The sequence below is a fragment of the Rutidosis leptorrhynchoides genome, chromosome 4 (genome assembly GCF_046630445.1).
Source record: "Rutidosis leptorrhynchoides isolate AG116_Rl617_1_P2 chromosome 4, CSIRO_AGI_Rlap_v1, whole genome shotgun sequence".
In the NCBI taxonomy this organism is placed as follows: Eukaryota; Viridiplantae; Streptophyta; class Magnoliopsida; order Asterales; family Asteraceae; genus Rutidosis; species Rutidosis leptorrhynchoides.
In genome coordinates, this window is record NC_092336.1 from 489260022 (window position 1) to 489285167 (window position 25146).

A 25146-nucleotide genomic window follows, 5' to 3' on the forward strand; every position below is an offset into this window, starting at 1 on the left:
AGACTAAATTATCCTCACATGCTTTGCACATGACTGAACAAACGGTTGAAATTGACAGAAACTAGACGGGAGGACGAGGGATGTAGATTTTCGATACATTAAGGACGAGGGATGCACAAAAAAAAGAAAAATGACAGGGAGTCAAAATTGATGTAAAGTTCAGGGACGAGGAATGAAATTTTTTCTTGTAAATACTTGATGAATAAATTTTCAAATTTCCCAACCTTGAATTCTAATTAGAGTTTAGTTAAGTTCGCAAATACTTGATGAATAAATTTTCAAATTTCTCACCCTTGAAATCTAATGCTTTTGAAAGAAAATAATGTTGACAAGTGCGTGTATGTATATAAAATAGATGGATTGAAAGAATTGTTGACTAGTTGCTTAAACTTTGCTAGCATCTTAATAGAACATGACGTCATGAGTTACATGAGCATTCTGCATTAATCCGCTAAAAAAAGATACATTTTTTGAGTAAACGAGAAAATCCTCCTATGAACCTCGGGTAATCAAGTCCTCTGAGCACGAGACATGGTACAGGATGAATTACGTATTACGCGCACCCTCTAGTCACACTCTCTTTTTGAACAATTTGGCATAGCCAAATTTTGAATTAAGGTAATCCAAGAATCGTATAAGTTACAATTGATACGCGGACTATGCAAGTCTGATCCACTGGTCTACATTTTCAAATGCATCACAATTGAACTAACGTAACCAGCATAAAGAGTAGTAACAAACTACAACTATCTATAACACACTACAATTGAACAAACAAATGTCTAATTTTGATAAACGCATCAATTTTTGATGATAAATTTAAATTTATAAATGCACAAGTATGCCATCAACTTAAGTTGATCGAAACAGGCCTAATCAACCAACATACCTCGTATAAAGTAACACATAAATTTTCTTCGTCACACTATACATTCTAGACACGTTTCAGATTTAAAAATCAGGACTGCTACCACAATCATAACCCACAAATTAAATGGCCTAAAAACGGGAACCATGTAGCTTAAATCTATTTTAAACATGAATTGTGTGTTCTTGCTTTCATCTTTTACTGTAAAAAATCACAGTTTTCAACTGGTCGCCTGTACACAACACTCGATAGTTCCGTTGTCATTTAAATCTTCAACATGCGGGTCGCAATTTTTTTCTCCCATAAGACGCACACTTTTAGGGAACTCTTCAACAAGCTGATAGTTCATAAACGCTCCCAAAGCCCCAAGGAATCCTTCATGCCTCAAAAACATAGCTTTTGCTTCACCTTTTGACCTGAAAAGACGACATGTAAATATAAGCTTATATGACAAAAACACCTAAAATTAAAATTCTTTTGTCGTTTGCAGTTTATTTATAGAGAAATTATAAATGTCCTGTAATTACCAGAAATCAACCGCCACAGATATTGTATCCATTGTATAAGCATGACCACGTATGAAAAATCCCCCAAAGAATATTTTCTTGAGACCAAATCGAAGTGCATTTAAGTATGCAATCTGAAAAGATAGTACAAGATATTAAAAGTGATTATCAACATGAACCTGCACTCTGACTCCAATACTAGTTGGAATTTAGCAAAAAGAGACGTCCTTTAGCACAGTAAGATACAGAGTTACTCTTACATAGATCAGTAATTTGGGTTAAAAGGTTTAACTAAACGAGAAATTGGTCAAGCAAGTCAAGTGGTTTAATAGTCATCCAAAGTCTACTCAATTTATAACCTTTTGGATCATTTTATTAAAAGTTAAAACATTTATTCTGATAATAAGTTTCATAATCATTATTGGACCAGATCACCCTGGCACATTTGACCCATTATCCGAACCGTCCAATTTAAGAAAATTAAACATATAATAATATAAATAAGAAATATCGATCATCAATAGTCACCTGGCCTATGTTGTTTGAGATCATCCTTAAGAGGGACCTTGCAACATCTTCAGGCTGGTACTCTTCGAGCTCTTTGTCTTCCGATACTGCCTTGCCAAAGCTAGATGCAATTGCTGTTGACGTAAGGCCAATCTGTTCACAATTTAAAAAAAAAAAAAATTATATGCTAAAAACAACATACAGAGTATTACATAACATAAAATAAAATAAAAAATTGGACTCCAGAAACCATCATTGCCTTGAATGATTCTGCCAACAGAGCATGCATAAACATTATTTACGGCATCATCATTTATTTTTAAATCTTATTTTATGAAACAGACCGGGTTTATTTCAAATTTAAACATAACTGTGATATCATGTTTCTAGTAACAAACACATAAAAAGGAAAAATGATATATTTTTAACTTAGTTTCATAAGAAAGCTATACGTAGAACTAGACATAGCAAATAATTATTCCAGGTACCTTAAGGTAATCCATTCCACCGTATATATCTCCAACAAGCATATCGATAACTCTATTGTTTCCCTGATGACTCATCTCCAGTAAATCATCAAAACTGAATCAAAATTAATAATATTAGTAAAAAGGGTTGGATCTTTGTGACATTATTCGAATTCAGATTCAAATGCAATATTCGGCACTAACCTCTTACACTTTGTTAAAAGCTTCCCTAAACCCCAAAATGTGCCTCCACCTACACTTGTTCCACTAACTCGTTCAAACTTGCCATCTCCGTCAACCTATTAAATAATAAAACTTTCAACAATTTTCTTTTTTTTTTTAAAAAAAAAAAAGAAGAGGGGAAAGAAAGATGGAATTAAAAATTATTTCATTGATTCGTTGAACTTTTCACCTCTGCAACCCGCTAGTTCACACATATATATGATTTCAAAGTTGTAACTTCAGCTAATACAAGAAAAGCAAAATAACATACAAAAAATACAGTATCTTTTTATGAAGTTGAGCATTGACCGCAACATTAAAAAAAAAAAAGGCGGTCAACAAAATAGAGAACGTTATAACGAAAAATTACCTTTATCATGCTTACGCCAGATCCGATATTAACAAGGAGATACGGATATAGATCATTATTATCAATCTGTGCATAATTCCTTTGACCATTCACGTATGTGAAAGCTTCAGATGGCACTGCCTATTCAGAAGGAAGATTAAATCACTAACTAGCTTTCTTACCAGAGAAACAGTAAAATCAAGGGAATTAAAGTCATCCATTGAAGTAAGCAACACGGGTCAACTTTCGCAAGTGTACTCAACGAAAACTAAAATGAATAATATGATATATAGAAGGAAAAACAACGATGATGATGTCATAGGTTTCACTTAGTGTAAGAATCCCACCTTTAAGAGAAAATTTGCTCCAGATACAAGGCTGCTCATTTCATCAACCTTGTCAAGACTAATACCGAGCTTTTCTTTAAAAAGATCTGCAAATTTAAATGCCCCGCCACCTGTCGCCTTCACAGTGATAGGAAATATCAGCTAATAGGTTGCATGACATCAAATCACATACATATATTTAGCCATTAAAACGTGCCAGACATGTTAAGCCTTTCATGTAGTGAGGGATCGACCTTGAATTTTGCACATATCATTTTAAAGGTAAAATACTGTAATGCAACATTGACATTTAAGTGGCTTGTATTTCCAGAATATATTCCTGTTTACAAAATTTATGGTGTGTGTGGAAGTAAAAGCATTGTTTCTTTCATATAAAGTGCATGGAATATTTGAATGTATGAACCTATCCAGGTGCTTCTTATATGAAAATTTTTAAAATTTATTAATTGTTCTATAAAGAGTTGTCACCTTAATAATATTCTTGTCGCTGATTGGGAACCCACAATGCTGAACACCTAAAGACAACATGCTCTAAATTAGACTATTACTCCGTATATCATAAACATGCTACAAGTATTACTATTTTTACCAACACAAAGCTACATTGCTACCTCTATAATGAAGCTGCTTTGATGAAATAAAATCCAAACACTCATTAATCTTGCTTGTTTCAAATTTTATAAAATAGAGTTTTCCATTAATAAGACGTCTATCTTTACTGCCATTAGATACCCCATTGCTATCTCTCGACGAATTCGTCTGTGTTTTATCTACAATTTGCTCTCTGCTAGCAGAAAAATACACCAATTTGATAAGAGTACCTGGCAAAATCAACATTTAGGAAGAGTATATTATAAACAACAATTGATTGATTGCAAGTTTGCAACATGTATAATTAGATACAAATTTTCCTAAATAATTCTCTTAAATTCAACTCGGTAGCTCTTTGTACGGAAAATTAAATACAATAACGTTTTTGAATTGAAAAGGAACACAATTGAATAACAAAACGATCTAACAATATTATTCCAAATGAACGAAAATTAACAGAATTAATGATAATGAAAATTATTACCTCCGATGTCAAGAGCTAAATGTGAAATTTCATCAACTGGTGAATTAACGAATGTGATACCTTTGTGAATTGTATCGCCTTCCATCGCCCAAAACACACACACAAACACAAACACACAGTGGTAGAAATTTGGGGTTTGGGGAAATTAGGTGGACTAATTGATCATGAGTTTAATCATGATATATGGTGATGAATGAATTGAATTAATATTAAATTGTTATAATACAGTTAACGACAAATGGATGATGAGAGAGAAACATAGAGGATGTTGTTTAGAGGTAGATCAGACGATGATTTTATTGAATTGTTTAAATCAATCGCTGGTGTTGTTTGAACACACCCCAATTTTGACTTTTTATTTCCTTGTTTGAATATGACTGACTACCCGGTAATGCTGTACTTGCAAAATAGAAATAAGTTGCAAAATGACTTACGGAGTACGAGTATTATTTTATTATTTTTGGTTAATTTTAAATTTTCATTCACTCTTTCTTTTTTATTCTCTCTCAATTTTATTTTTTTAGGATTTAGGATTTTTTTTTTAAAATCTTGACATGTTTGAATAATTGTATCATACTAATGAGAATTATTATAAAAAGTAAATACCAGTAGATTAAAATTTTACTCGGGGTGGAGAAATAACATTTCTTTATTCTAGAATAAAGGAATGATTGTCTACGTCTTACCTCCTCTATACCTTACATGTGTGTGATTAGGTCTGTTGTTGTTGTGTTGTAGTAGATTAAAATCCGACTGCTTTAATTGAAATTCAATTAAAATTCTCCAAGTGGATCTCGCTAAGGACAAAAAAGAGGAAGATTGAATGGTTGACATGGCTCTCAAATCCTGAATCATGCGCAGCCACACCATAATGGTGATTGGATCCGATTGCCTTCTCTACAACAAGTTCTTGTCAATTAGTATGGATATTAACTTCTGATCCAAGAGAGTTATAGCATACCATATTACTAGCAATTCGATATATATATATATATATATATATATATATATATATATTGTTTCATTATTTCCCCGCCTTTGTAATAGTCTAAGGACTCATGTAAGGAGTGACTTTGTGTCACTCCATTTTTTTCGTTGGTTAATATAATCTTGTTTTTCGAAAAAAATACTAGTAGATTAGTTTATACATTTAATGTTACATTTCTAATTATAAAAAGGACGTAAAAATTAAGTGATTTTTATTGACAAATTAAGTAAGAGACGGTATTTTTGGTACAAACCAAAATAGTAAGTTGAACATTTTTTTAGACGGATGGAGTAAGGATAACTACCTCCTCATTACTCTTAAAAAATTTAGACATGTATCAAGCACCTACCATCAATGAAACCGGAAGAGGAAAACGCCCAAAACCCTAATTTTCACTTTAAACTTCAATTTCATCACAAAATCTGGCCGTAGATAAAGATGAGAATAATGTCGTCGAACCCTAGTTTATGACACGAGTCGTACATAATGGGTGGAAGAACGAAAGGATGGTTAAATCAAATAAATGTAACCCTAATCCTTCCTTCAAACTGAGCTACTATCTACGTACAACAAATATGAAAAAAGATGAAGAGGAAACCTGCAAAATGAAACAAAGGAGATGGAGCATCGGACCAAATGAAGCAGGACTAAACAATTGAAAATCAGGAAATTAAACTCTTGTTTAAGACTAAATTTGAAAGGAAATAAAAAAGGAAAAAGCACGTATTAACATGCATATCGATAAAGTCACACGTGAAAAGATAGTGCCACACTATTATGTGGAATGACAAATTATGCTCAAAAACGAAAAGCACTCGACAAATTATGCTCAAAAACGAAAAGCACTCAGAAAATATTAAACCCAAAACGACATAATATGCTTGGGTTGTTATACATTATACAATAAGCTACTTTCAAAGTCTATTTTATAACTTATAAGAAAATTAAAACAATGTTATTCTAAAGTATTTGTCACTTAAACTTAGTTTTACTCTCTTATATAATAATAATACTTACAACATTTTTTTTTCTTCTTTTTCTTAGGCCGAATACGCCATGTACACAGTGGCAGATCTTGAACCAATTTTATGAAGGGGCCAAAAATTAAAACATAAAATATAGTTTGTCGAAGAGTATTTTGAATATTTTAACGTTTTTGTACCAATATATAGGTAGTCTTCTATTAATAAATATAATATAAGTAAACATATTTCTAATTTTTGTGTAATTATAATTTGTGGAATCAAATAATCTATAAGTTTAAAACTATTTTACTACGGAGTACTGCATGTTATTTTTTAAGGTTGAATTATTATTCTTAATTATTAATTATTAATTATTAATTTTATATTTTAGTTAGTTATTTATTTATTTTAGAATGGATAGTACTATTAATATTTCAAAATCTGTAGATTTAAAATTGAAAATCTATACAAACTTAAGGACTTGTGTTAACAAACAAATAAAAGCACATGATGTGCTGTACATTGTATCCTCTTCACCTCCCTTAGTTATTTTTTCATCACCAATTTTCAGATCACCATTAAAATCAAGCTTAAATTTTAAATTTTAATTCCAAAACTCATAAACAATATACACTTCTAGCTTAGGATTTTGGAAGGGCCAAAGACCCCCTCCACCCGTCCAATAATCCGCCCCTGTTTACGATTATCGAAACGACATAATGATGTTACATCATTATGTCGTTTCGATAATCACCTTTACTTAACTTCGAAGATAATATATATGAGTTGGTTGTTGTTTTGTATAGATTAGTTATTAAAATAAATTGTTTTTTGTATCCCATTCTCAAAAACATAATGGTTTAAAGAGGCCCATTTTTAAAGACATGATGGTTTAAGGAAGCCCAAATAAGAAAGTCCAGTTATTTCCAATCCAAACCTTACATCACAATCGAATACAGCCCGAACCGAGGAAAAATACACACAGTACTGTAACCCTAACCATATAAATACATCTCATTCACAAACCCTAACCTCCACCCAACCATTTCCCCAAATCGGCCTCAAAATGCAGATCTTCGTGAAAACCCTAACGGGTAAAACAATCACCTTAGAGGTCGAATCATCCGACACAATCGATAATGTGAAGGCTAAGATTCAGGATAAGGAAGGCATCCCACCGGACCAGCAGCGTCTCATCTTCGCCGGAAAACAGCTCGAAGACGGCAGAACCCTAGCCGACTACAACATCCAAAAGGAGTCAACTCTCCACTTGGTGCTTCGTCTACGTGGCGGTGCGAAGAAGCGAAAGAAGAAGACGTACACAAAGCCGAAGAAGATCAAGCACAAGCATAAGAAGGTGAAGCTAAGTGTTTTGCAGTTTTACAAGGTTGATGATTCGGGGAAGGTGCAGAGGCTGAGGAAGGAGTGCCCTAATGCTGAGTGCGGTGCAGGGACTTTCATGGCTAATCATTTTGACAGGCACTACTGTGGCAAATGTGGGCTCACTTATGTCTACCAGAAGGCTTGAAGTTGAGGTTTAATGATTTTAGCTATGTTTTAATTTTAAGTTTTTTAAATTGTGGATTTTGTCGTTGTTTTCGACTTTAAACCTTGGATTTCGATGATGTTGCTTTTGATTTGATAATCTACACTGCTTTTAGCATATTAATATTGTGTTGATGCTTGGTTTATCTTTAAATGTCTGTATACAAGTGTATGTATATGTGTGTGATTATTTGCTATGTGGTATTATTTGTGTAAAACTTGGATGCTGAAATTATGTCTTCGATTTGGGAAATCTGAAAATTTCGAGATAGCAATTTGTATGCGTTTTCTGTTCTGTGTTGTTTACTTATTTGGATTTGTTTTAGCCTTTTAGGTTTATCGACTTGATATTTCTAGCTGATCAGTTTGGACGATAGTGAAGTAATGTTTGGTTAGAGTTTGTAATTGTTGTAGGTTAGAGTATTTGTGTATGTGCTAAGATTGTGGTTTAGTAGCTTAATATCTGATTTGCTTTGTTGTTTGGTTTATTTTTGGGGATCAGGGTAGTGAATAGGTCATAAGTTTCATCTGGTTTATCTTGTTTGGATCATGCTATGCTAGCATTATGTTTGTGGTCATAGTTAAGCTCAAATTGGATGATTTGTCCACGAGATATGGGTATTATAATATTATTTAGTAGGTCTCTTTAATGAATTTCTGAAACCGTATGGGTATTTGTTTGGCCTTGTTTATCTTACAAGGATGTTAGTATATCTCCAAATGGCCTATTGATATTACAATAGTTTCCAATCATTCAACCTCAACCCAATTGTTTTTGGATATTCATTACATGCTTGATCTAGAAAACAAATAAAGAAAACGATTCTTTCCTCTGGTGATAGCTACATTTGCGTAGAGTTTCATAATTTGGACGTGAAGTAAAGTTTCATGTGCTTGTTTTTGTTGCTTGTGTATTGTGATATTCAAGTTGTAAAATTGCGCTTTTATGATTGACTTTTAAACATAAACAAGTCAAACATTATAATTTTGGAGTTGTAAACACAAATATCAAATCAAATCAAACCATGACCGTGTTTTGGTATTCAAATTCGATTTTCAGTCCAGGCATTTCAAAGGTAATGCTTATATTGTGTCTCTGAACTTGCATGAGTTGGTTTAAGTCGCAAAATCAGTACAAACTGATTGGCATCACTTTGGAAGTACAGCGGAATATTTCCAAGTTACAACTCAATTTTTCAGTTGAAACTTCTTGAACCACTGAATCTACTAACTGCACCTTCGAACACATTAATTGCTTATGGTGGTTACTGGTTAGCCCTTCCATTAGTGATCGTCGTGCTTGACCAATTAGCTAACCAGGTCATTGAGACCTTGGTATAAAACATGTAACCAGGTAAACATTGAACCTCCACCAATTAGCTAACCAGGTGCATGAGACCTTTGTACAACACACAATGCATGAACTTGTAAACTTTGAACATATCCATATATCATGATTCATACTCACGGGTTTAGTATTGATCAAGGAATGATCGACACATTATTTTTTTTTTTTTTTTTTTTGAAAGGCAATAATTATATTAATAAAACCTCCTACACAGCAATGACTTCAACTTGAATTAACTCTAACACACAAATCTAAACATGAGTAGATCACTTAAAAATGTACAACAATGATTCTAGAACTCTTACTCTCGAAACATAAGATAGATACAACATATGGAAGATCAATCATCAAAGGAAGCCACCTCAATAACCAAAACATATCACATGACCACTTCAAGGCAAGCACTCGAATGAAAGCATAAAAACAGAGCATATTGGATACGACACAAAAACCACACCACGAAACCCACAAATCTAACCAAAAAATCCGATCACACAATCAATTCGAGAGGTGATAATATAATATGTCAATATGGTTAATGGAATGACCACCACATGAAGAAACAGATACTCCCAATCACAATTCAAACCAAACCGTATGCACCCACTTGAACCATCAGAAGGGGACCTCGAATCACTTGCAACCATAAGAACCTTCACCACGAACCTACAAACAAAACCTGTTCCAACCACGAATCGACAACAACTAACCAACAACCAAGAAACTAACACAACCCGCAATCACGAAATCCACAATCACGAAACCCACAACCACGAACCTAAACCACGAAACTAAACCACCAACTTTTTTTAATTGGAAATAAATCATGTGAGTTGTATAAAATATGTGGATATCGTCGTATTTGTGAGTTAATGCGAGCTGGAATGTATATGCTTCATATCAGCAATTGGTGGTTGGCTATACCCCCCTCCGAATGTACATTCACTTGTGTCATACATGTTTTGGCCATTGTTTTCCCCTAATTTGCTCATTGGATCGGTCATCAACAATCACGAAACGACAACCACGAACTGACACGATCCACAATCACAGAAATTACAACCACGAAATCCACACCCACGAGCCTAAACTACAAAACTAAGCCACGAACTTACCTCAAACCAATAGCGTATGACATCTCCGCTGGAAACCAAGTAAAACCCATCAAAGTAAAAAAATCACGACCAAGTTGGAAACAAGCACAAACGGAGGTTGATAAAAAGCAGCAGCCAGCAGCGTTGAAAGTAAGATTTAACCGAGAAGGACAACGACGCGAGGAGGAGACAATAAGTCAAGCAAATGCGTAGAAGGAAAGTTGGGGCTAAATCGAAGCACCCAAACGGAGGCAGAGCTCTGGCGAACACGAAATGACGAATGAAGAAAAAACAAAAAAGAAGGCGAACAGAGGAGAAGACAAGCCGGACCACCGGCGTAATAGCCGGTGGCCGGAAAAGAGAGCAACGGTGGCGTCGGCTTGTGTATAGATCTAGGGTTTTTAGTTGACGCCTTTCTTTAGCTTCTTGTGACACATTTCTCTTTTCTGTTTGGATCTACATTCTTTAGTTAACAAAATTATCCACAAGGCTACTCCTTAGGAGCTCGGTCCGCTTGGATGCATTCAGAACATAAAATTTTATCATACCCACCAAAATCATTCAAGCTTTCAAGTACATGTCTTGACAACATACTCTTTGACATCGAACAAACTACAACAAACCGACTTTGCAAAACAACACGAAAAAAAGAGCTGTACACCAAGTAAAACCCAAACGGACGCACTTGAGAACAAAAAAAACAAATATAATTCGCTTAATTAAGCACGAAGGGAAGCAGAAGGTCTAGGATAAGAAACCATCCCTTGGCCTATTTCTTGTCTACAGGACCTCGCTTTATTACTCGACGTCGTGTTTGTATTTGGTTCCCGACGTTCACGTTTTTGATTGTCTTGAAGCTCTTCTAAAGTGGTCACGACCTCATCCATACTCGGTCTCAACTTGGGTTCCATGCATAAACATTGAAGTGCAAGGTTTGCTAATTTGAGTGCTCGGCCAAGTGAATATTGACCCTCGAGTCGTGGGTCCAGGACCCGGAAGATTCTTCGTTTGTTGGATAGACAAGGTTTGGCCCATTCGACTAGGTTGTGTTCTCCAGGTGGCCGGTTTTTGTCTATTGCTTTTTTACCTGATAAGATTTCTAGCAGAACCACTCCAAAGCTGTATACGTCACTTTTGGCAGTTAAATGACCTTCACAAGACAATGTGAAATTTGTTAAAAATCAGTTAAAATTAAATGTGGTTGATATGAGTTGGCTTTTAGAGTGGTCAAAACAGGGGAGGTTGGTGTGACCCCTGAACATATTTCTAAATCACAAAACTAATCTTCTAAATCTTGATTCAAGACTTGTATGCATTAAAACTAGACTTCGGTAACTTTTAAGTGTTGACCCGTTTGAGCAGTTTTGACCCATTTCACTACTTTACCTTTCGGCTAACTTAGCTGATATGCCTCGTTTTAAATTAAACATGACCAACACATCCCAGATCAAACCATCACAAGATGATAGCCAAGTGGTTGGGGCCCTAAGTTCCTTGCAAGAGCTCATAGTGTCTAGGGCGAATATTTAGTGTTGGCCAGGGATGGGTTGGAAACAACCATGTTTGGGTCGCGTATATCAGAGTATGGGGTCGGATTACTCGCCCTTCCCAGGGAAAACCATCTACCTTGTTTTTACACAGATCAACCTCCTATGAGAAACATGTCAAATATACACCATGTGCATAAAGTAAACATGTCAAAGACACAAGTACGACAATGTGGCCCGCAAGTATACATGTACTTATTAGAAAAGTACCCATGAGATGTGAATGGCATTTAAATTGATTTTACTTCATTTTTTTCCTTTTCTTTTCCCAATGATCATAAAAAATTACCGAATAACCAACTAGAAAGAATTTTAATTTCCATAACGCCCCTAATCTTTTGGCACTCAGTATTGCTATTTTATTATCATTGGTTTAGTCAAAGCATATATATACCTGTGGAAAGATATTCAGGAGCTGCATAACCATATGTTCCCATAACCCTCGTAGAGACATGGCTTTTGTCTCCGGTGGGGCCATCCCTCGCCAAACCGAAGTCGGATAATTTTGCGTTGAAGTTCTGTTGACAGTATTCAAATGTTAGAATACTAGTGATACAGAAATTCATAACCTCATTTCATTAGACAAAAACAATAAATCATACCGAATCAAGTAAAATATTTGAAGTCTTAAAGTCGCGGTATATGACCATTGTTTCAGCATTATGAAGAAACGCAAGACCCTTTGCGGCCCCAAGAGCAACTTTCACGCGCAGACGCCAAGATAATGGCTGGAAGTAAGAACCTCCTGTTTTTTAATAAAAAAATGTCAAATTATATTTGTATAATATAAATGATTAGTGCTTAATTATGATCAGAAAAACCACATTTTATATTAATAAATAATAAATGATTGTAAACTTACTCCTGAATAAATGATTCTCCATGCTACCCTTTGGCATAAACTCGTAAGCCAAGAGCCTATGATCGTCTTCTAAACAATAACCAATCAATTTCACAAGATTCGGATGACGTAACTGCCCAAGATAGTTGATTTCTGCCTGCACAACCAAACGATAAATTCATTGCAAAGCCCAATTTTGTTGACTTAAAAAAATCAGTAAATAACATTTTCAAAGATATTGAATTGTAAATACAAAGGCTTTGAGTCAAACAATTAAAAGGTTGAGACTTGAAAGTACTACTCAAATTCATGTTTAGGTTGTTGGACACATGCAAATTAAAATTAGCAAATAATAATAATAAAAAATAAAAAAAGACACTAACCAGCCACTCCTTGTGTCCCTGAAATCCTTCTTGATTGAGCCTCTTGACAGCAATAACGATACCAGTTCCTGGTTTCGAAGCTGCAAACGATTGCTCATCAACCCACCCTTTAAATACAGAACCGAAACCACCTTCGCCTAGCACGCTATCAGGTCGAAAGTTTCTTGTTGCGTTTTTAAGCTCGTTGAATGTAAAGCTCTTTAAGTTGGAAGATTGCAATATTTCACCTTCACTACGAGGCGTTTGTGTTTGTGAACCATTTGAAACCTTGCTACTCGAGTTACTATTTCCATTTCTGTCTCCAGTTTTTGAGTCATAACCTATAAACATTAAACACATCATCAAATTTTAACAAAATAAAATAAAATATCAATAACTTATAAACTATTCCAAATTAATATCCTACAGTTACATCAAATAACATGATACACAAAAGTGGGTAGTGAGAAATGAAAATATCTATCACCTATAATGCAATTAATCAATCAATTTAATCAAATCATTATCAGATACAGTAGTAATTATGAAAATAACAATAATCATCTCATAAAGCACAATCCAAACATACCCAAAGTCATGGAAAATATACAGAATATATATAAAGATACCATAATCTAATCCTAATAACAATTTACCATTTTAAACAAAGTTTAAGGTGAAGTTGCCAACTTTATCCTTTTAACTAGGTTAATTAAGATAAAGACGGCAGTAAATAAGGCCATAAAATCCATCAATCAATCAATTAACAATAAAATAAAATAAAATATTAATATTAATTACAGTAAAAAGGTAAAGAAAAATATACAATTAGAGAAGGCACTCTCAGCTTTAATCTGTATACTCCAACAAATTCCCATTTATATAAATCTATAGATCCCAAGATCACCAACAACACTTATTACAGCTTAAAATCATATCTTGAACAAAGCCCTAATTATAGTTGTTGGGCTAACAACAACAGTAATTCATGCAAATTCAAATCAGATCTTTAATAGCAACCACAAAGTACTTTTAATTTATAGTATTGTTTGATTGAATTGGAATTATTCATGGGAGATAAATAAAAGAAAAAAGGGGAATTTGGAATTGATTGTTGGTTGGTTTATGGAGGCAGATGAGATGCTTCCTTTGTTTAAAGAAAAATCCCTTTTTTCGAGACTTTAGTGACATTTTGTTGACGTGGTTTCTGGCGTCTAGCTTCAACTTACTTCTAAAACTGAAGTAGCAAGTACCAATTGAGATCTATAATTGTACATAATAGTCCTTCAACTTAAGATAATAGTGCAAATAATACCATGTTAATTTGAAACTTTATGTAGTACCTAGCTGGACACTTGTGATGGTTAAAAGAAGTCTCTCTCGATCATAAACATTATTTAAGCGTCGATTTATTTGAGTTAACTACAATCGTCGATTTATTGGCGTCTTGACTATCGTTTAGAGCTTGAATTGAATTCCAGGCAGGATTATAAACCCATAAAAATTTGATTATACCATTTTCATGGCGTAATTTTATTTTACTATTTTTTTTTTAAAAAATTTCCTACTCATGGGCCGGAGATTCACTCGGAACCAGTCTCTTTATCCGTCGAATAGAGAGAGATGACTTTCTCTATTTTTGAGAGTGTTTTCACTCTGAGTTGAGAAATGACTTGTTTTATTATTCCGGTATAGTGGAATAATTGTCTACATCTCACCTCTTCATACACCACTCATGTTGTATTAGTTTTTGTTGTTATTGTTGTTGTCTCTCGATCATAAACAAACAAACGATATTACTACCACATTTTTGAAATTTAATCATTCACAAAAAAGAAGAAAAGAATATATTGTTGCTATGGTATATGGAGTATTTTGTTTGACAAGAAATCATAGGTTGTTCAAATAAGATCATCCGAGAAATTAGATGAGAATTATGATGTTGACTTTTCTAGGTCATACTAATCTTTTGTGACAATATTAACAAAAAAATGAACTAGTTCGGTGATTGAAGTTTGAATATATTATAAGTATACCTCGTGTTTGGTGATATTTTGTTTTAATCACGCATGATAAATGATACTTACTCCGTAGAAAATAGATTGCAATTAATTAGTTTTCGACTACGTATTATGTAGAGACAAAAGAAGAAAAATAACAGGTTTCGAGGAAAGTTTGTAAATTTCGTATGCTGCGTGATTAAATTGTTAATTGTTTATTTTTTATTTTTATTTTTATTTTTATATATTATATCATATTATATTATATTATATTATATTATAATATATTATAATAAAATTATAAATATAAATTATAAATTATACATTATAAAGATTTAATAATAAGTACTTAGAAATTGTATTTGAAACGAGTCTTGGGTATCGGGAACAATTATTCTGTAGCAGATTTGCCTTTCTAGTTTCTATTGGCAAACAAGGTTGACTACAAGTCAAAGTTTGGCTCGTATATTGGCTTCGTGGAATCCAGATGTGTCACGTGTCAGTTTGATCTATTGGACTATACTTTTGATCCTTATTGGGCTTTGACTTGGGCCTGATATTTCTTCTAGTTACATAATAGTTCTTCCACTAACTACTCTCAGGTTTTAGTCGTTCTAATTTTAAACTTTGTCGTTTAATTTGTTGTGTTCACATTTTCGCTATATTTTATTCTTAATTACTCAAATGATACATATCTCTTCAAGTTTATAAAACTTAGCCGCCAAAACCAAATTAGGTGTCACCATTGATAAGTGATGAAAAGAAATAATAATTTTTAACCATAAAATAAACTAATATATATTATTATTTTTATTACTATTAATATTTATTTATATTTATATATAGTAATAATAAAGTTACAAGGTTTTCTCATGTTCGGATTACCTGAAAGGGCTAGTAATCCGACCACATACTCTATTATATGCAGACACGCATTCATTAGATTACTTTTTAACTATTTATAACTCTTTTAAAGATGTCAGAACCCTAACCAGTTGAGTTACCTTGAAATAGTTATTATAATAATAATAATAATAATAATAATAATAATAACTAGAACGACTAAAATTTGAGTGTGATTTTGTATATAGGATTTAATCTATCTATAGATTCTATTAAATTGCTATTAAATTGCTATTTAAATGATGTCATAAAAATACTATTTCTTTTCATAAAAATAAATCAAAAAGAAAAAATTTGAAAGCATTTGATGATGTCATTAACTTAACTAATGGAGTACTAATTAAATTAAATATATATTAAAAATAAAGATAAGCTTCTACAAGAAGCCTATGTGTCACAACCCAACAAGTTTGTAGTCCAACCCACTAAGATTATGACCCAATTAAGAGTTTTAACTCAAGAACCTCATGGAAGGCCCAAGAACATCATGGAAGCTCCCTAGAACTTTCCCATGAGTTCTTCCATGGAATGGTATGGAATGTTCATGGAAATATCTATCTCCATGTATATATTTGAAGTTTCTAGTACTTAGATCCTAACCATTGATTTAGATTGATCTTAGCCATCCATTTTGTGTTAGGAGTAGTATAAATAGGGGTGGTCTCATTTGGCACACCACATCTCAAATCTCAAACATTCTCTCTTGTAAAGCATTCTCAAGCAATATAAGTATTTTCTTCAATTCCACTTGTTCTATAATATTTTCTCTTTTGGTTACTTGAATCGTTATAAGGTCCGAGTAAGGCTGACTTAGTAGAGACTAAGTGCCGCGCGTGAGCTTATCGAGATAAGTCCGTGATATTTGGTATCAAGAGCAAGGTCGATTCAAGGAGATGACAACCGAGACAGAGAAGAATGTAAGCGCAACAAGTGGTGTGATGGGTGATGAGACTCGTGGTCGGGTAGAGACTCGCCAAGGAGCCAAGAAGAACCGAGGTACGTCCAAAGACTTTGTCGCAAACTTGGACAAGAGGATCATGGATGTAGAGACATCCATGGACGACGTGAAAGCAAAGGTCGAAGACGTCCACCAACGTTTGGATGGTTTGGACGGGGACTTTGACGAATTGAAAGATGATTGCAAGAGTGCAATCAACGTGCTAGACGTTGACATGCGACGTGAGATCCATGACTTAAGGGGTATGCTCATGGGTGAGATTACGAAGTTGCGAAGCGAAATGGAGGGGGAGGTCTCCACTATTCAACAACGCCTCGTGGATTTACAAACCAACATGAACTCTTGTTTGAGATTCATGGCTAGTGGGGGTGGCAACACTGGATGCAATGCTCTGAAGGTGGACGTTCCCAATCCGTCACCATTCGTGGGGAAGCGGGAAGCCCGAGCGATTGATGATTTTATATGGGAGATGGAACAATACTTGGAGGGAGACAACATAGTGGATGATGCAATGAAGATTAAGACGGAAACCCGTTACCTCAAGGATACTGCAGCGTTATGGTAGCGGCGTCGAGATGGAGATATCGAGAAAGGTACGGTTACTATTGATACTTGGGATGATTTCCTTACTGAACTTAAGAATCAATTCTACCCCAAGAATGCTCAAAAGGATGCGATGAGTCGTCTACGTAAATTACATCATTCCGGGACGATTCGGGAGTATATTAAAGAATTCACGAACCTTAGCCTGGAGGTCCCAGATATTTCCGATGATATTCTTCTCTTCTATTTTCTCGATGGTTTGCAACCTTGGGCTAAAACGGAGTTGGAGAGACGAGGAGTCCAAGACCTTGCCACCGCAATTGCTCAAGCGGAGGCATTAGTCGACCATGCTAATATGAAAGATTCGTTCAAGTCAAAAGATAAAAGGGTGAGCCATGAGAAAGGTGGGGGAGATAAGCCCGCCCAATCAAGGAATGATAATACACGTAAGCCACCAACCGGGAATAACAATAGCATAAAAACTTCTTACAAGAATGATGGATGTTTCATATGTGATGGACCGCATAGAGCCCGAGATTGTCCGAAGAAAGCTAGCCTTCATGCTATGGAAGCTCAAAAGGCGGGTTGTCAGGATGAGGAGCGGTGCATATGATCAATGCATATCCTCAACGCAATCAAGGCCAAGACGGAGATACCCAAGGTAGTGGCTAAAGGACTCCAATTCGTAGATATTAACATTTGTGGAGATCGGGTACGAGCTTTGGTGGATACGGGAGCAACTCATAACTTTATCTCCACCGATGAAGCCAAAAGGCTAGGACTTAAGGAAACAAAAGAGAGTGGCATGATGAAGACGGTGAACACGAGTGCCAGACCGATTAGTGGGGTGGCTAAAGACGTATATGTGAAGATTGGAGAATGGGAAGGAATGATTGATCTCTCAGTCGTGCCTATGGACGACTTCAAGTTGGTACTTGGGATGGAGTTCCTAGATAAGGTACGCGGTTTCCCTATGCCGTTTGCTAATTCACTCGCGGTTTCCCTATGTCGTTTGCTAATTCACTGTGTATCTTGGATGGTGAGAAGACTTGTATGGTGTCAACCGAACATGGAAGCAAGAGTGCATCCAAGTCACTTTCGCCCATGAAATTCAAGAAGGGGTACAACAAGAATGAGACATGCTATTTAGCGGTAGCAAAGCAAGAGACGGTTGAAGATAAGGGAAAACTAGAGGTACCCAAGGAAATTGAGAAGGTCCTTGATGAGTTCAAGGATGTCATGCCCAAGGAGTTACCAAAGAAGTTACCACCTAGAAGGGAGGTTGACCATGCGATCGAGTTGGAGCCGGGATCAAAACCACCTTCCAAAGCCCCATACCGAATGCCACCACCCGAGTTGGAGGAGTTGCGAAGACAACTCAAGGAGTTGCTGGATGCGGGATACATCCGACCGTCAAAATCCCCGTATGGTGCTCCGGTGCTATTTCAAAGAAAGAAGGATGGGTCCTTGAGGATGTGTATAGATTACCGGGCACTCAACAAGGTAACTATCAAGAACAAATACCCAATCCCACTTATTGCTGATTTGTTCGATCAACTTGAGAAGGCGAGATACTTCTCCAAGTTAGACTTGAGATCGAGATATTATCAAGTCCGAATTGCCGAAGGAGATGAGGCTAAGACCACATGCGTGACGAGGTATGGTGCTTATGAATTCCTAGTCATGCCCTTTGGCTTAACCAATGCCCCTGTCACATTTTGTACTTTGATGAACAAATTATTTCACCACTTCCTCGACAAGTTCGTCGTGGTGTACTTGGATGATATAGTCGTGTATAGCGATACCATGGAAGATCATGTGAGGCACTTGAAGCAAGTATTCCAAGTACTAAGGGACAACGAGTTGTATGTGAAGATAGAGAAATGTTCATTCGGATTAGAGGAGGTGGATTTTCTTGGACATCGAATTAAAAATGGGAAGTTATGTAACGACCCGGATTTTTCCGATCATTTTATACCTATGAGATTAATATTTACATAAATTAAACCTTACCAACATCATAAGCAATCTAAATTGTTGAGACTTATGTTTTTGAAAAGAGTTTTACACAACGTTTGACCGTCCAATTTGACCGATGATATCACGAACTATATAACATACGATAATTATACGTTTGTGTATATATATGTATTTTTATATGTTTAACATGATCTAAGAATGTTTTAACATCTCATTGTGTACTAATAACAATGAGTTATAAGTATATTTTGAGACTACTAACTTAAGTTTTCAAAACGATAACTATATGTGACGTTCTTCGACTTAAATACTTAAAACTTATAATGCTTATACATGTATCGTATAGATATGTATTTTATCACTTTTAAAGGATTTATATACATAAAACAATATAAGTATATTTACAAAAGATAGCTATATTGGAATCCTTGTTCCGTTTTCTCAAGATTTTTATACGTATATCTAGGGTATATGTACTCGTATCATACCCAGTTCCTATACGTATTTACTATTAGTATATACACATCACAATCACTTTATTAGCAGCCATGAGTCAACCAATTTTAGATCTTAGCATGCATGATTAATCAATTTGGCATATTACAAATTTTTGCACAATATTACAAATTTATACATCTTTTCACCACCATTTATACTCCATTCCAATTTCATTTTTACTACACATTTTCTCTAACCAAAAACACACTCTTAGGAACCTTAAGTGTTCTTCACAATCTCAGCAAATAACCATGAAGATCTAGCTTCAAAAACAAGACTTAATCATCATAATAAATTCCTTACAAGAAAACTTCAATAATCCTTCCAAAAATACAAGTTTACTTCCAACCTTTTGATCCAACTCCACCACTCTTTTGGTTCTAAGATTTTTCTCATATTTTACAGTAACTTTGTCCAAGTAACTTGAGGTAGTAACCTTGTTCATAACCTTATTCGATTCATATTTATATAGCTATCTTATTTTGTGTTGTAAAATTTTAACAAGAACATAGTTTGAATGATTTCAAACTTGTTTGCAAACTAAATAGATCCTTCTAACTTAACTTTTAAAACACTTTAAGACCTGTAATATATCATAATGATATGCTAACTTAACAAGATATAACTTGGTTTTACAAAGAACATCTTAAAAACTGAATCTACGTCGTCGGAGTGCAACCGAGGGCTGTTTTGGGTTGGATAATTAAAAACCATCTTAAGCTTTGAATTGGAAGTTCATGTTCTAGAAAAATGATATTTCTTATGAATATGTTAACACATAAAAATTTCATGGTTTAACTCAAAGTGTAAGTATTTTTAGAAAAATGATCATTAAATGTTGTTTTTATGATGGAAAATGATCACTTTCATAAGTTTCACCAAAGTTTGACCTACAACCTGTAATTTCGAATACAATCTAAGGTATTTTCAGTTCATATTCTTAAAATTTTACTCGATCCAAGAAAGTGGCAAGTTGAACCAACAAAAACGGAGTTGTAATGAAGAAACTACGACTAAAACAAGATCGGGTATCCGAAGCTAGTTTAGCTACGAAAATATTCGGAGAAAAATTAAATTAATCATATATTTCTAATTAATATGATATTTCATATATATTTACTTATGATTTGATTTTATATATTTCAGGACCACCCGTAAACAACACGAGAAGATTAATCATAAGACCTCATGATTGTACGCAACACGTCATTTGACAACACGGTACTTTATGTACGCAACACGTCACTTGACAACATGGTACCATGGGTCTAGATTAATTCTGATCAATACGAATACGATGGGGTCTTTATTTATTTTATTTAAGCAACTAATTGTGGACCACTAACATCGGACTGCTAACTACGGACTAAGAAAATATTAAAAGTATTAAAAGTATATATATATATATATATATATATATATATATATATATATATATATATATATATATATACATATATATATATATATATATGTATATATATATATATGTATATATATACATATATATATATGTATATATATATATGTATATATATATATATATATATATATATATATATATGTAACGATTACTTAAAAAGAAAATATGTTGATATATTATATATATGGTTAGGTTCGTGATATCTATCGGAGACCAAGTCGTGATAAATACCTTCAAGGCAAAAGTGAGTATATAGTCCCACTTTTAAACTCTAAATATTTCGGGATGAGAATACATGCATTTTATGATTTACGTTATGGACACAAGTGATTAAAAATATATATTCTACGTTGAGTTGTACCACTGGCATACTTCCCTGTAACTTGGTAACTATTATCTACATGAGGTATTGTAAACGCGAATCCTGTTGATAGATCTATCGGGCCTGACAACCCCAACCGGACTGGATGACCAGTATTCTACGGTTGCACAGTACTTCATTTCGGTAACTACACTTGGTACGGTGTAGTAAGATTTCATAATAAAGGGAATATGCGACGTTGATTAAATGTTAAGTATGGTTATCAAGTGCTCAACAACTTAGAATATTTTTATTAAAACGTTTATATATGAAATCTTGTGGTCTACATTTATAACGCTGCCGGCATTAAACCTATATCTCACCAACTTTATGTTGACGTTTTAAGCATGTTTATTCTCAGGTGATAACTAAAAGCTTCCGCTGCAACATGTTGAATTTAAGCAAGATCTTGAGTATGCATATTTGTGTCAAAAATAAAACTGTATATCGGAGGATTTGTAATGTAAAATATGTTGGAAGTCGTATTGTTATTATCACATGTAAAGTTTGTAAGTCTAAGATTATCGCTAAACGATAATCATTATTAAGTTGTTTAAACCTTGTATTTGTAATAAAAGCTATGGTTTGTATTGTAAAAATGAATGCAGTTTTTGAAAAATGTCGCATATAGAGGTCAATACCTCGCGATGAAATCATATGTTATTGTAATCGTCCTTGTGGTTAAGGTCGGGTTATGACATGTGGTATCAGAGCGTTGGTCTTAGAGAACCAGAAAATTTGCATTAGTGTGTCTTATCGAGTTTGTTAGGATGCATTAGTGAGTCTGGACTTTGACCGTGTTTGATTTAGAAAACTATTGCTTATCCTTGTTGGTTAAAAATTAATATGTAGATATTATGTGATACTAACATGCTAGTTGTTATGTGATAGATGTCTAGCTTAAAACTTTTTATCACATTCAGCGACTCCGAACCAGAATCTTCAGATGGTGTTCCAGTCATTAACCTATCCGATGATGAAAACGACACCTTTGGGGAGGACTCACAAGTTCCGGATGAATCAATTGAAGAGGAACCGGAAGGTGATCCTGAGGAGGAAGAAATACAAAAAATTACGAAAGACAAGTTCGAACGAGGAAAGAAACGAAAGGCTACTGAATTGGAAAATTCAAATCCCGAGTTTAGAGAGGATGTTATGGCACCAACTCCACCAGATACTTCCACACCTATTCCCGCTATTCCTATTAGTTCTATCCTGGCATCCAGTTCTTCAGCCCCTCAGTCAAAACGCAGGGAGACAACCATGATAACCTTTAAGCGATTCCTTTGAACAAAAACGCTTTTGGTTAAATGATACGCTGTTGTTTTAAACCATGGGATCATATAACATTTTGTATGATATTACTAGTGTGGTTTGCTTAATGTTTGATGTAAGATAAGCATATGTAAAATAGTGAAGTGTGAAATGCAATAATTTTCCATGGTTGAGTATTATTTGGGTGAGAGTAATTGATTTTCGTACTAAGCTATTAAGTATGAACTTTAACGGGTAGGTACTACCCTAGGTATAATTATAAAATGCTAATAATAAGAAAAGGCTTTTATAATAATAACTGGTTCATGTTATTAATAAGCTACGATGTACTGTAAATACATACTACATCTATAATATTCCATGTGAATAATTATTTTTTTTCCATTTTTATTGAAGATTATGGCGTGATTGAACCGAATGACGGAACAAGAAATCCAGGAACTCATCAATTAGCGAGTGAATGACAGAATGTTATGGGTCGAGGCTGCAAGAGGTGCTGCAGTTAACCCAAATCCTCGTGTGGGATGCACTTACAAAACTTTTCAAGGTTGCAAGCCCTCATCATTCAGTGGAACAGAAGGACCGGTCGGTTTAACCCGGTGGATCGAAAAGATTGAGTATGTGTTTAAAATCAGTGATTGTATTAAGAAGGACATGACCAAGTATGCATCGTGCACCTTACAAGATAGTGCACTCACGTGATGGAAAAACTATGTGAAGGCCGTAGGAGGAGATGTAGCTTATGATACTCCCTGGAAAGAATTCAAAACAATGCTAATCAACGAGTATTGTCCAAGGAACGAGGTTAGGAAGTTGGAAGCTGAATTACGAAGCCTGAAAGTTGTTGGTACTGAACTCGCCAACTACAATCAGCGATTCATGGAATTAGCTTTGCTATGTCCCGAATTAGTACCAACCGAAGAACGGAAGATTGAACTGTACAAAGACGGTTTGCCTAAAAAGGTCAAGGCAAATGTTACAGCATCCAAACCCAAGACTATTCATAAAGCTATCACCATGGCGAATGAGTTGATGGACCAGATTATTCTAGATAAGAACACCGATGTCAAGACATCGGGAAACAAAAGAAAGTGGGAAGGTAATCATCAACAATCCAACAAGAAACAAGAAACCACGCAAGGTGCGGGTAGCGGTTCGAACTCAGGTTGCAAGGGACGAAATCCTTTATGTAACAGATGCCACATGAAAGGACCAGTCCTAATCCATCTGGACGAAGTCCATATCGATTACAAACGATTCACAATAGTTGATTACATCGCGAGGTACTTGACCTCTATATGATACATTTTACAAACATTGCATTCGTTTTTAAAAGACAAACTTTCATTACATCTACAGTTGACTACATGCATATCATTTCATAAAATATCTAACTATAATTGACTTAATAATAATCTTTGATGAACGCCACGACTCGAATGCAACGTCTTTTAAAATATGTCATGAATGACTCCAAGTATTTTCTCTAATATGAGCAAATGCACAGCGGAAGATTTCTTTCATACCTGAGAATAAACATGCTTTCAAGTGTCAACCAAAAGGTTGGTGAGTTCATTAGTTTAACATAAATAATCAATTCCATCATTTTAATAGACCACAAGATTTTTATTTTCAGTTCTCATAAATAAACGTCCCATGCATAGAGACAAAAATATCATTCATATGGATTGAACACCTGGTAACCGACATTCACAATATGCATATAAGAATATCCCCATCATTCCGGGATCCTCCTTCGGACATGATATTAATTTTGAAGTACTAAAGCATCCGGTACTTTGGACGGGGCTTGTTGGGCCCGATAGGTCTATCTTTAGAGTTCGCGTCAATTAGGGTGTATGTTCCCTAATTCTTAGATTACCAGACTTAATAAAAAGGGGCATATTCGATTTCGATCATTCAACCATATAATGTAGTTTTGATCACTTGTGTCTATTTCGTAAAGCATTTATAAAAGCAGTGCATGTATTCTCAGCCCAAAAATATAAAAGGGTAAAAAGGCAAATGAAACTCACTGTAATGTATTTTGTAGTAAAAATACATTTGACGACATTGAACAGTGCAGGGTTGGCCTCGGATTCACGAACCTATATCATTTGTATATATATTAAAACGTATATTCGTAATCGAACAAATATATATATTATATCCTT

At 34.5% G+C, this 25146-nt stretch overlaps 3 protein-coding genes across 3 annotated transcripts; 1 reads left to right on the plus strand and 2 right to left on the minus strand.

Moving 5' to 3' along the window:
• Positions 1 to 989: 989 nt before the first annotated feature.
• On the minus strand, positions 990 to 4632 carry LOC139844653 (pantothenate kinase 1). Its single transcript, XM_071834883.1, has 10 exons — positions 4342 to 4632; positions 3878 to 4087; positions 3735 to 3781; positions 3267 to 3383; positions 2941 to 3060; positions 2553 to 2647; positions 2370 to 2463; positions 1903 to 2034; positions 1396 to 1508; positions 990 to 1284 (listed from the first exon to the last, which is right to left on the minus strand). Exons 1-10 carry the CDS (start codon positions 4424 to 4426, stop codon positions 1089 to 1091), a joined length of 1209 nt encoding a protein of 402 aa, XP_071690984.1. The 5' UTR covers positions 4427 to 4632; the 3' UTR covers positions 990 to 1088.
• A 2672-nt stretch (positions 4633 to 7304) lies between these two features.
• LOC139844654 (ubiquitin-ribosomal protein eS31 fusion protein) lies at positions 7305 to 7985 on the plus strand. The gene has a single exon (XM_071834884.1). It carries the CDS (start codon positions 7361 to 7363, stop codon positions 7820 to 7822), a length of 462 nt encoding a protein of 153 aa, XP_071690985.1. The 5' UTR covers positions 7305 to 7360; the 3' UTR covers positions 7823 to 7985.
• A 2817-nt stretch (positions 7986 to 10802) lies between these two features.
• Positions 10803 to 14228, minus strand: LOC139839515 (probable serine/threonine-protein kinase PBL11). The gene is made up of 6 exons (XM_071829596.1): positions 13858 to 14228; positions 13053 to 13372; positions 12691 to 12826; positions 12431 to 12573; positions 12223 to 12346; positions 10803 to 11431 (listed from the first exon to the last, which is right to left on the minus strand). The coding sequence occupies exons 1-6, from the start codon at positions 13907 to 13909 to the stop codon at positions 11001 to 11003; spliced, it is 1206 nt and encodes a 401-aa protein (XP_071685697.1). The 5' UTR covers positions 13910 to 14228; the 3' UTR covers positions 10803 to 11000.
• Between the last annotated feature and the right edge of the window lie 10918 nt (positions 14229 to 25146).

Excerpts from the sequence above, each read along its gene's own strand:
- LOC139844653 (XM_071834883.1), bottom strand. The coding sequence starts at position 4,426 with ATGGAAGGCGATACAATTCACAAAGGTATCACATTCGTTAATTCACCA. Across the intron at positions 2,464-2,552 it reads CTTTTAACAAAGTGTAAGAG|TTTTGATGATTTACTGGAGA; the intron begins GTTAGTGCCGAA and ends ATTTTGATTCAG. Across the intron at positions 2,035-2,369 it reads GTGGAATGGATTACCTTAAG|ATTGGCCTTACGTCAACAGC; the intron begins GTACCTGGAATA and ends AATTGTGAACAG.
- LOC139844654 (XM_071834884.1), top strand. The coding sequence starts at position 7,361 with ATGCAGATCTTCGTGAAAACCCTAACGGGTAAAACAATCACCTTAGAG.
- LOC139839515 (XM_071829596.1), bottom strand. The coding sequence starts at position 13,909 with ATGGGAATTTGTTGGAGTATACAGATTAAAGCTGAGAGTGCCTTCTCT. Across the intron at positions 13,373-13,857 it reads TGAGAGTGCCTTCTCTAATT|GTTATGACTCAAAAACTGGA; the intron begins GTATATTTTTCT and ends TAATGTTTATAG. Across the intron at positions 12,827-13,052 it reads AGGGACACAAGGAGTGGCTG|GCAGAAATCAACTATCTTGG; the intron begins GTTAGTGTCTTT and ends TTGGTTGTGCAG.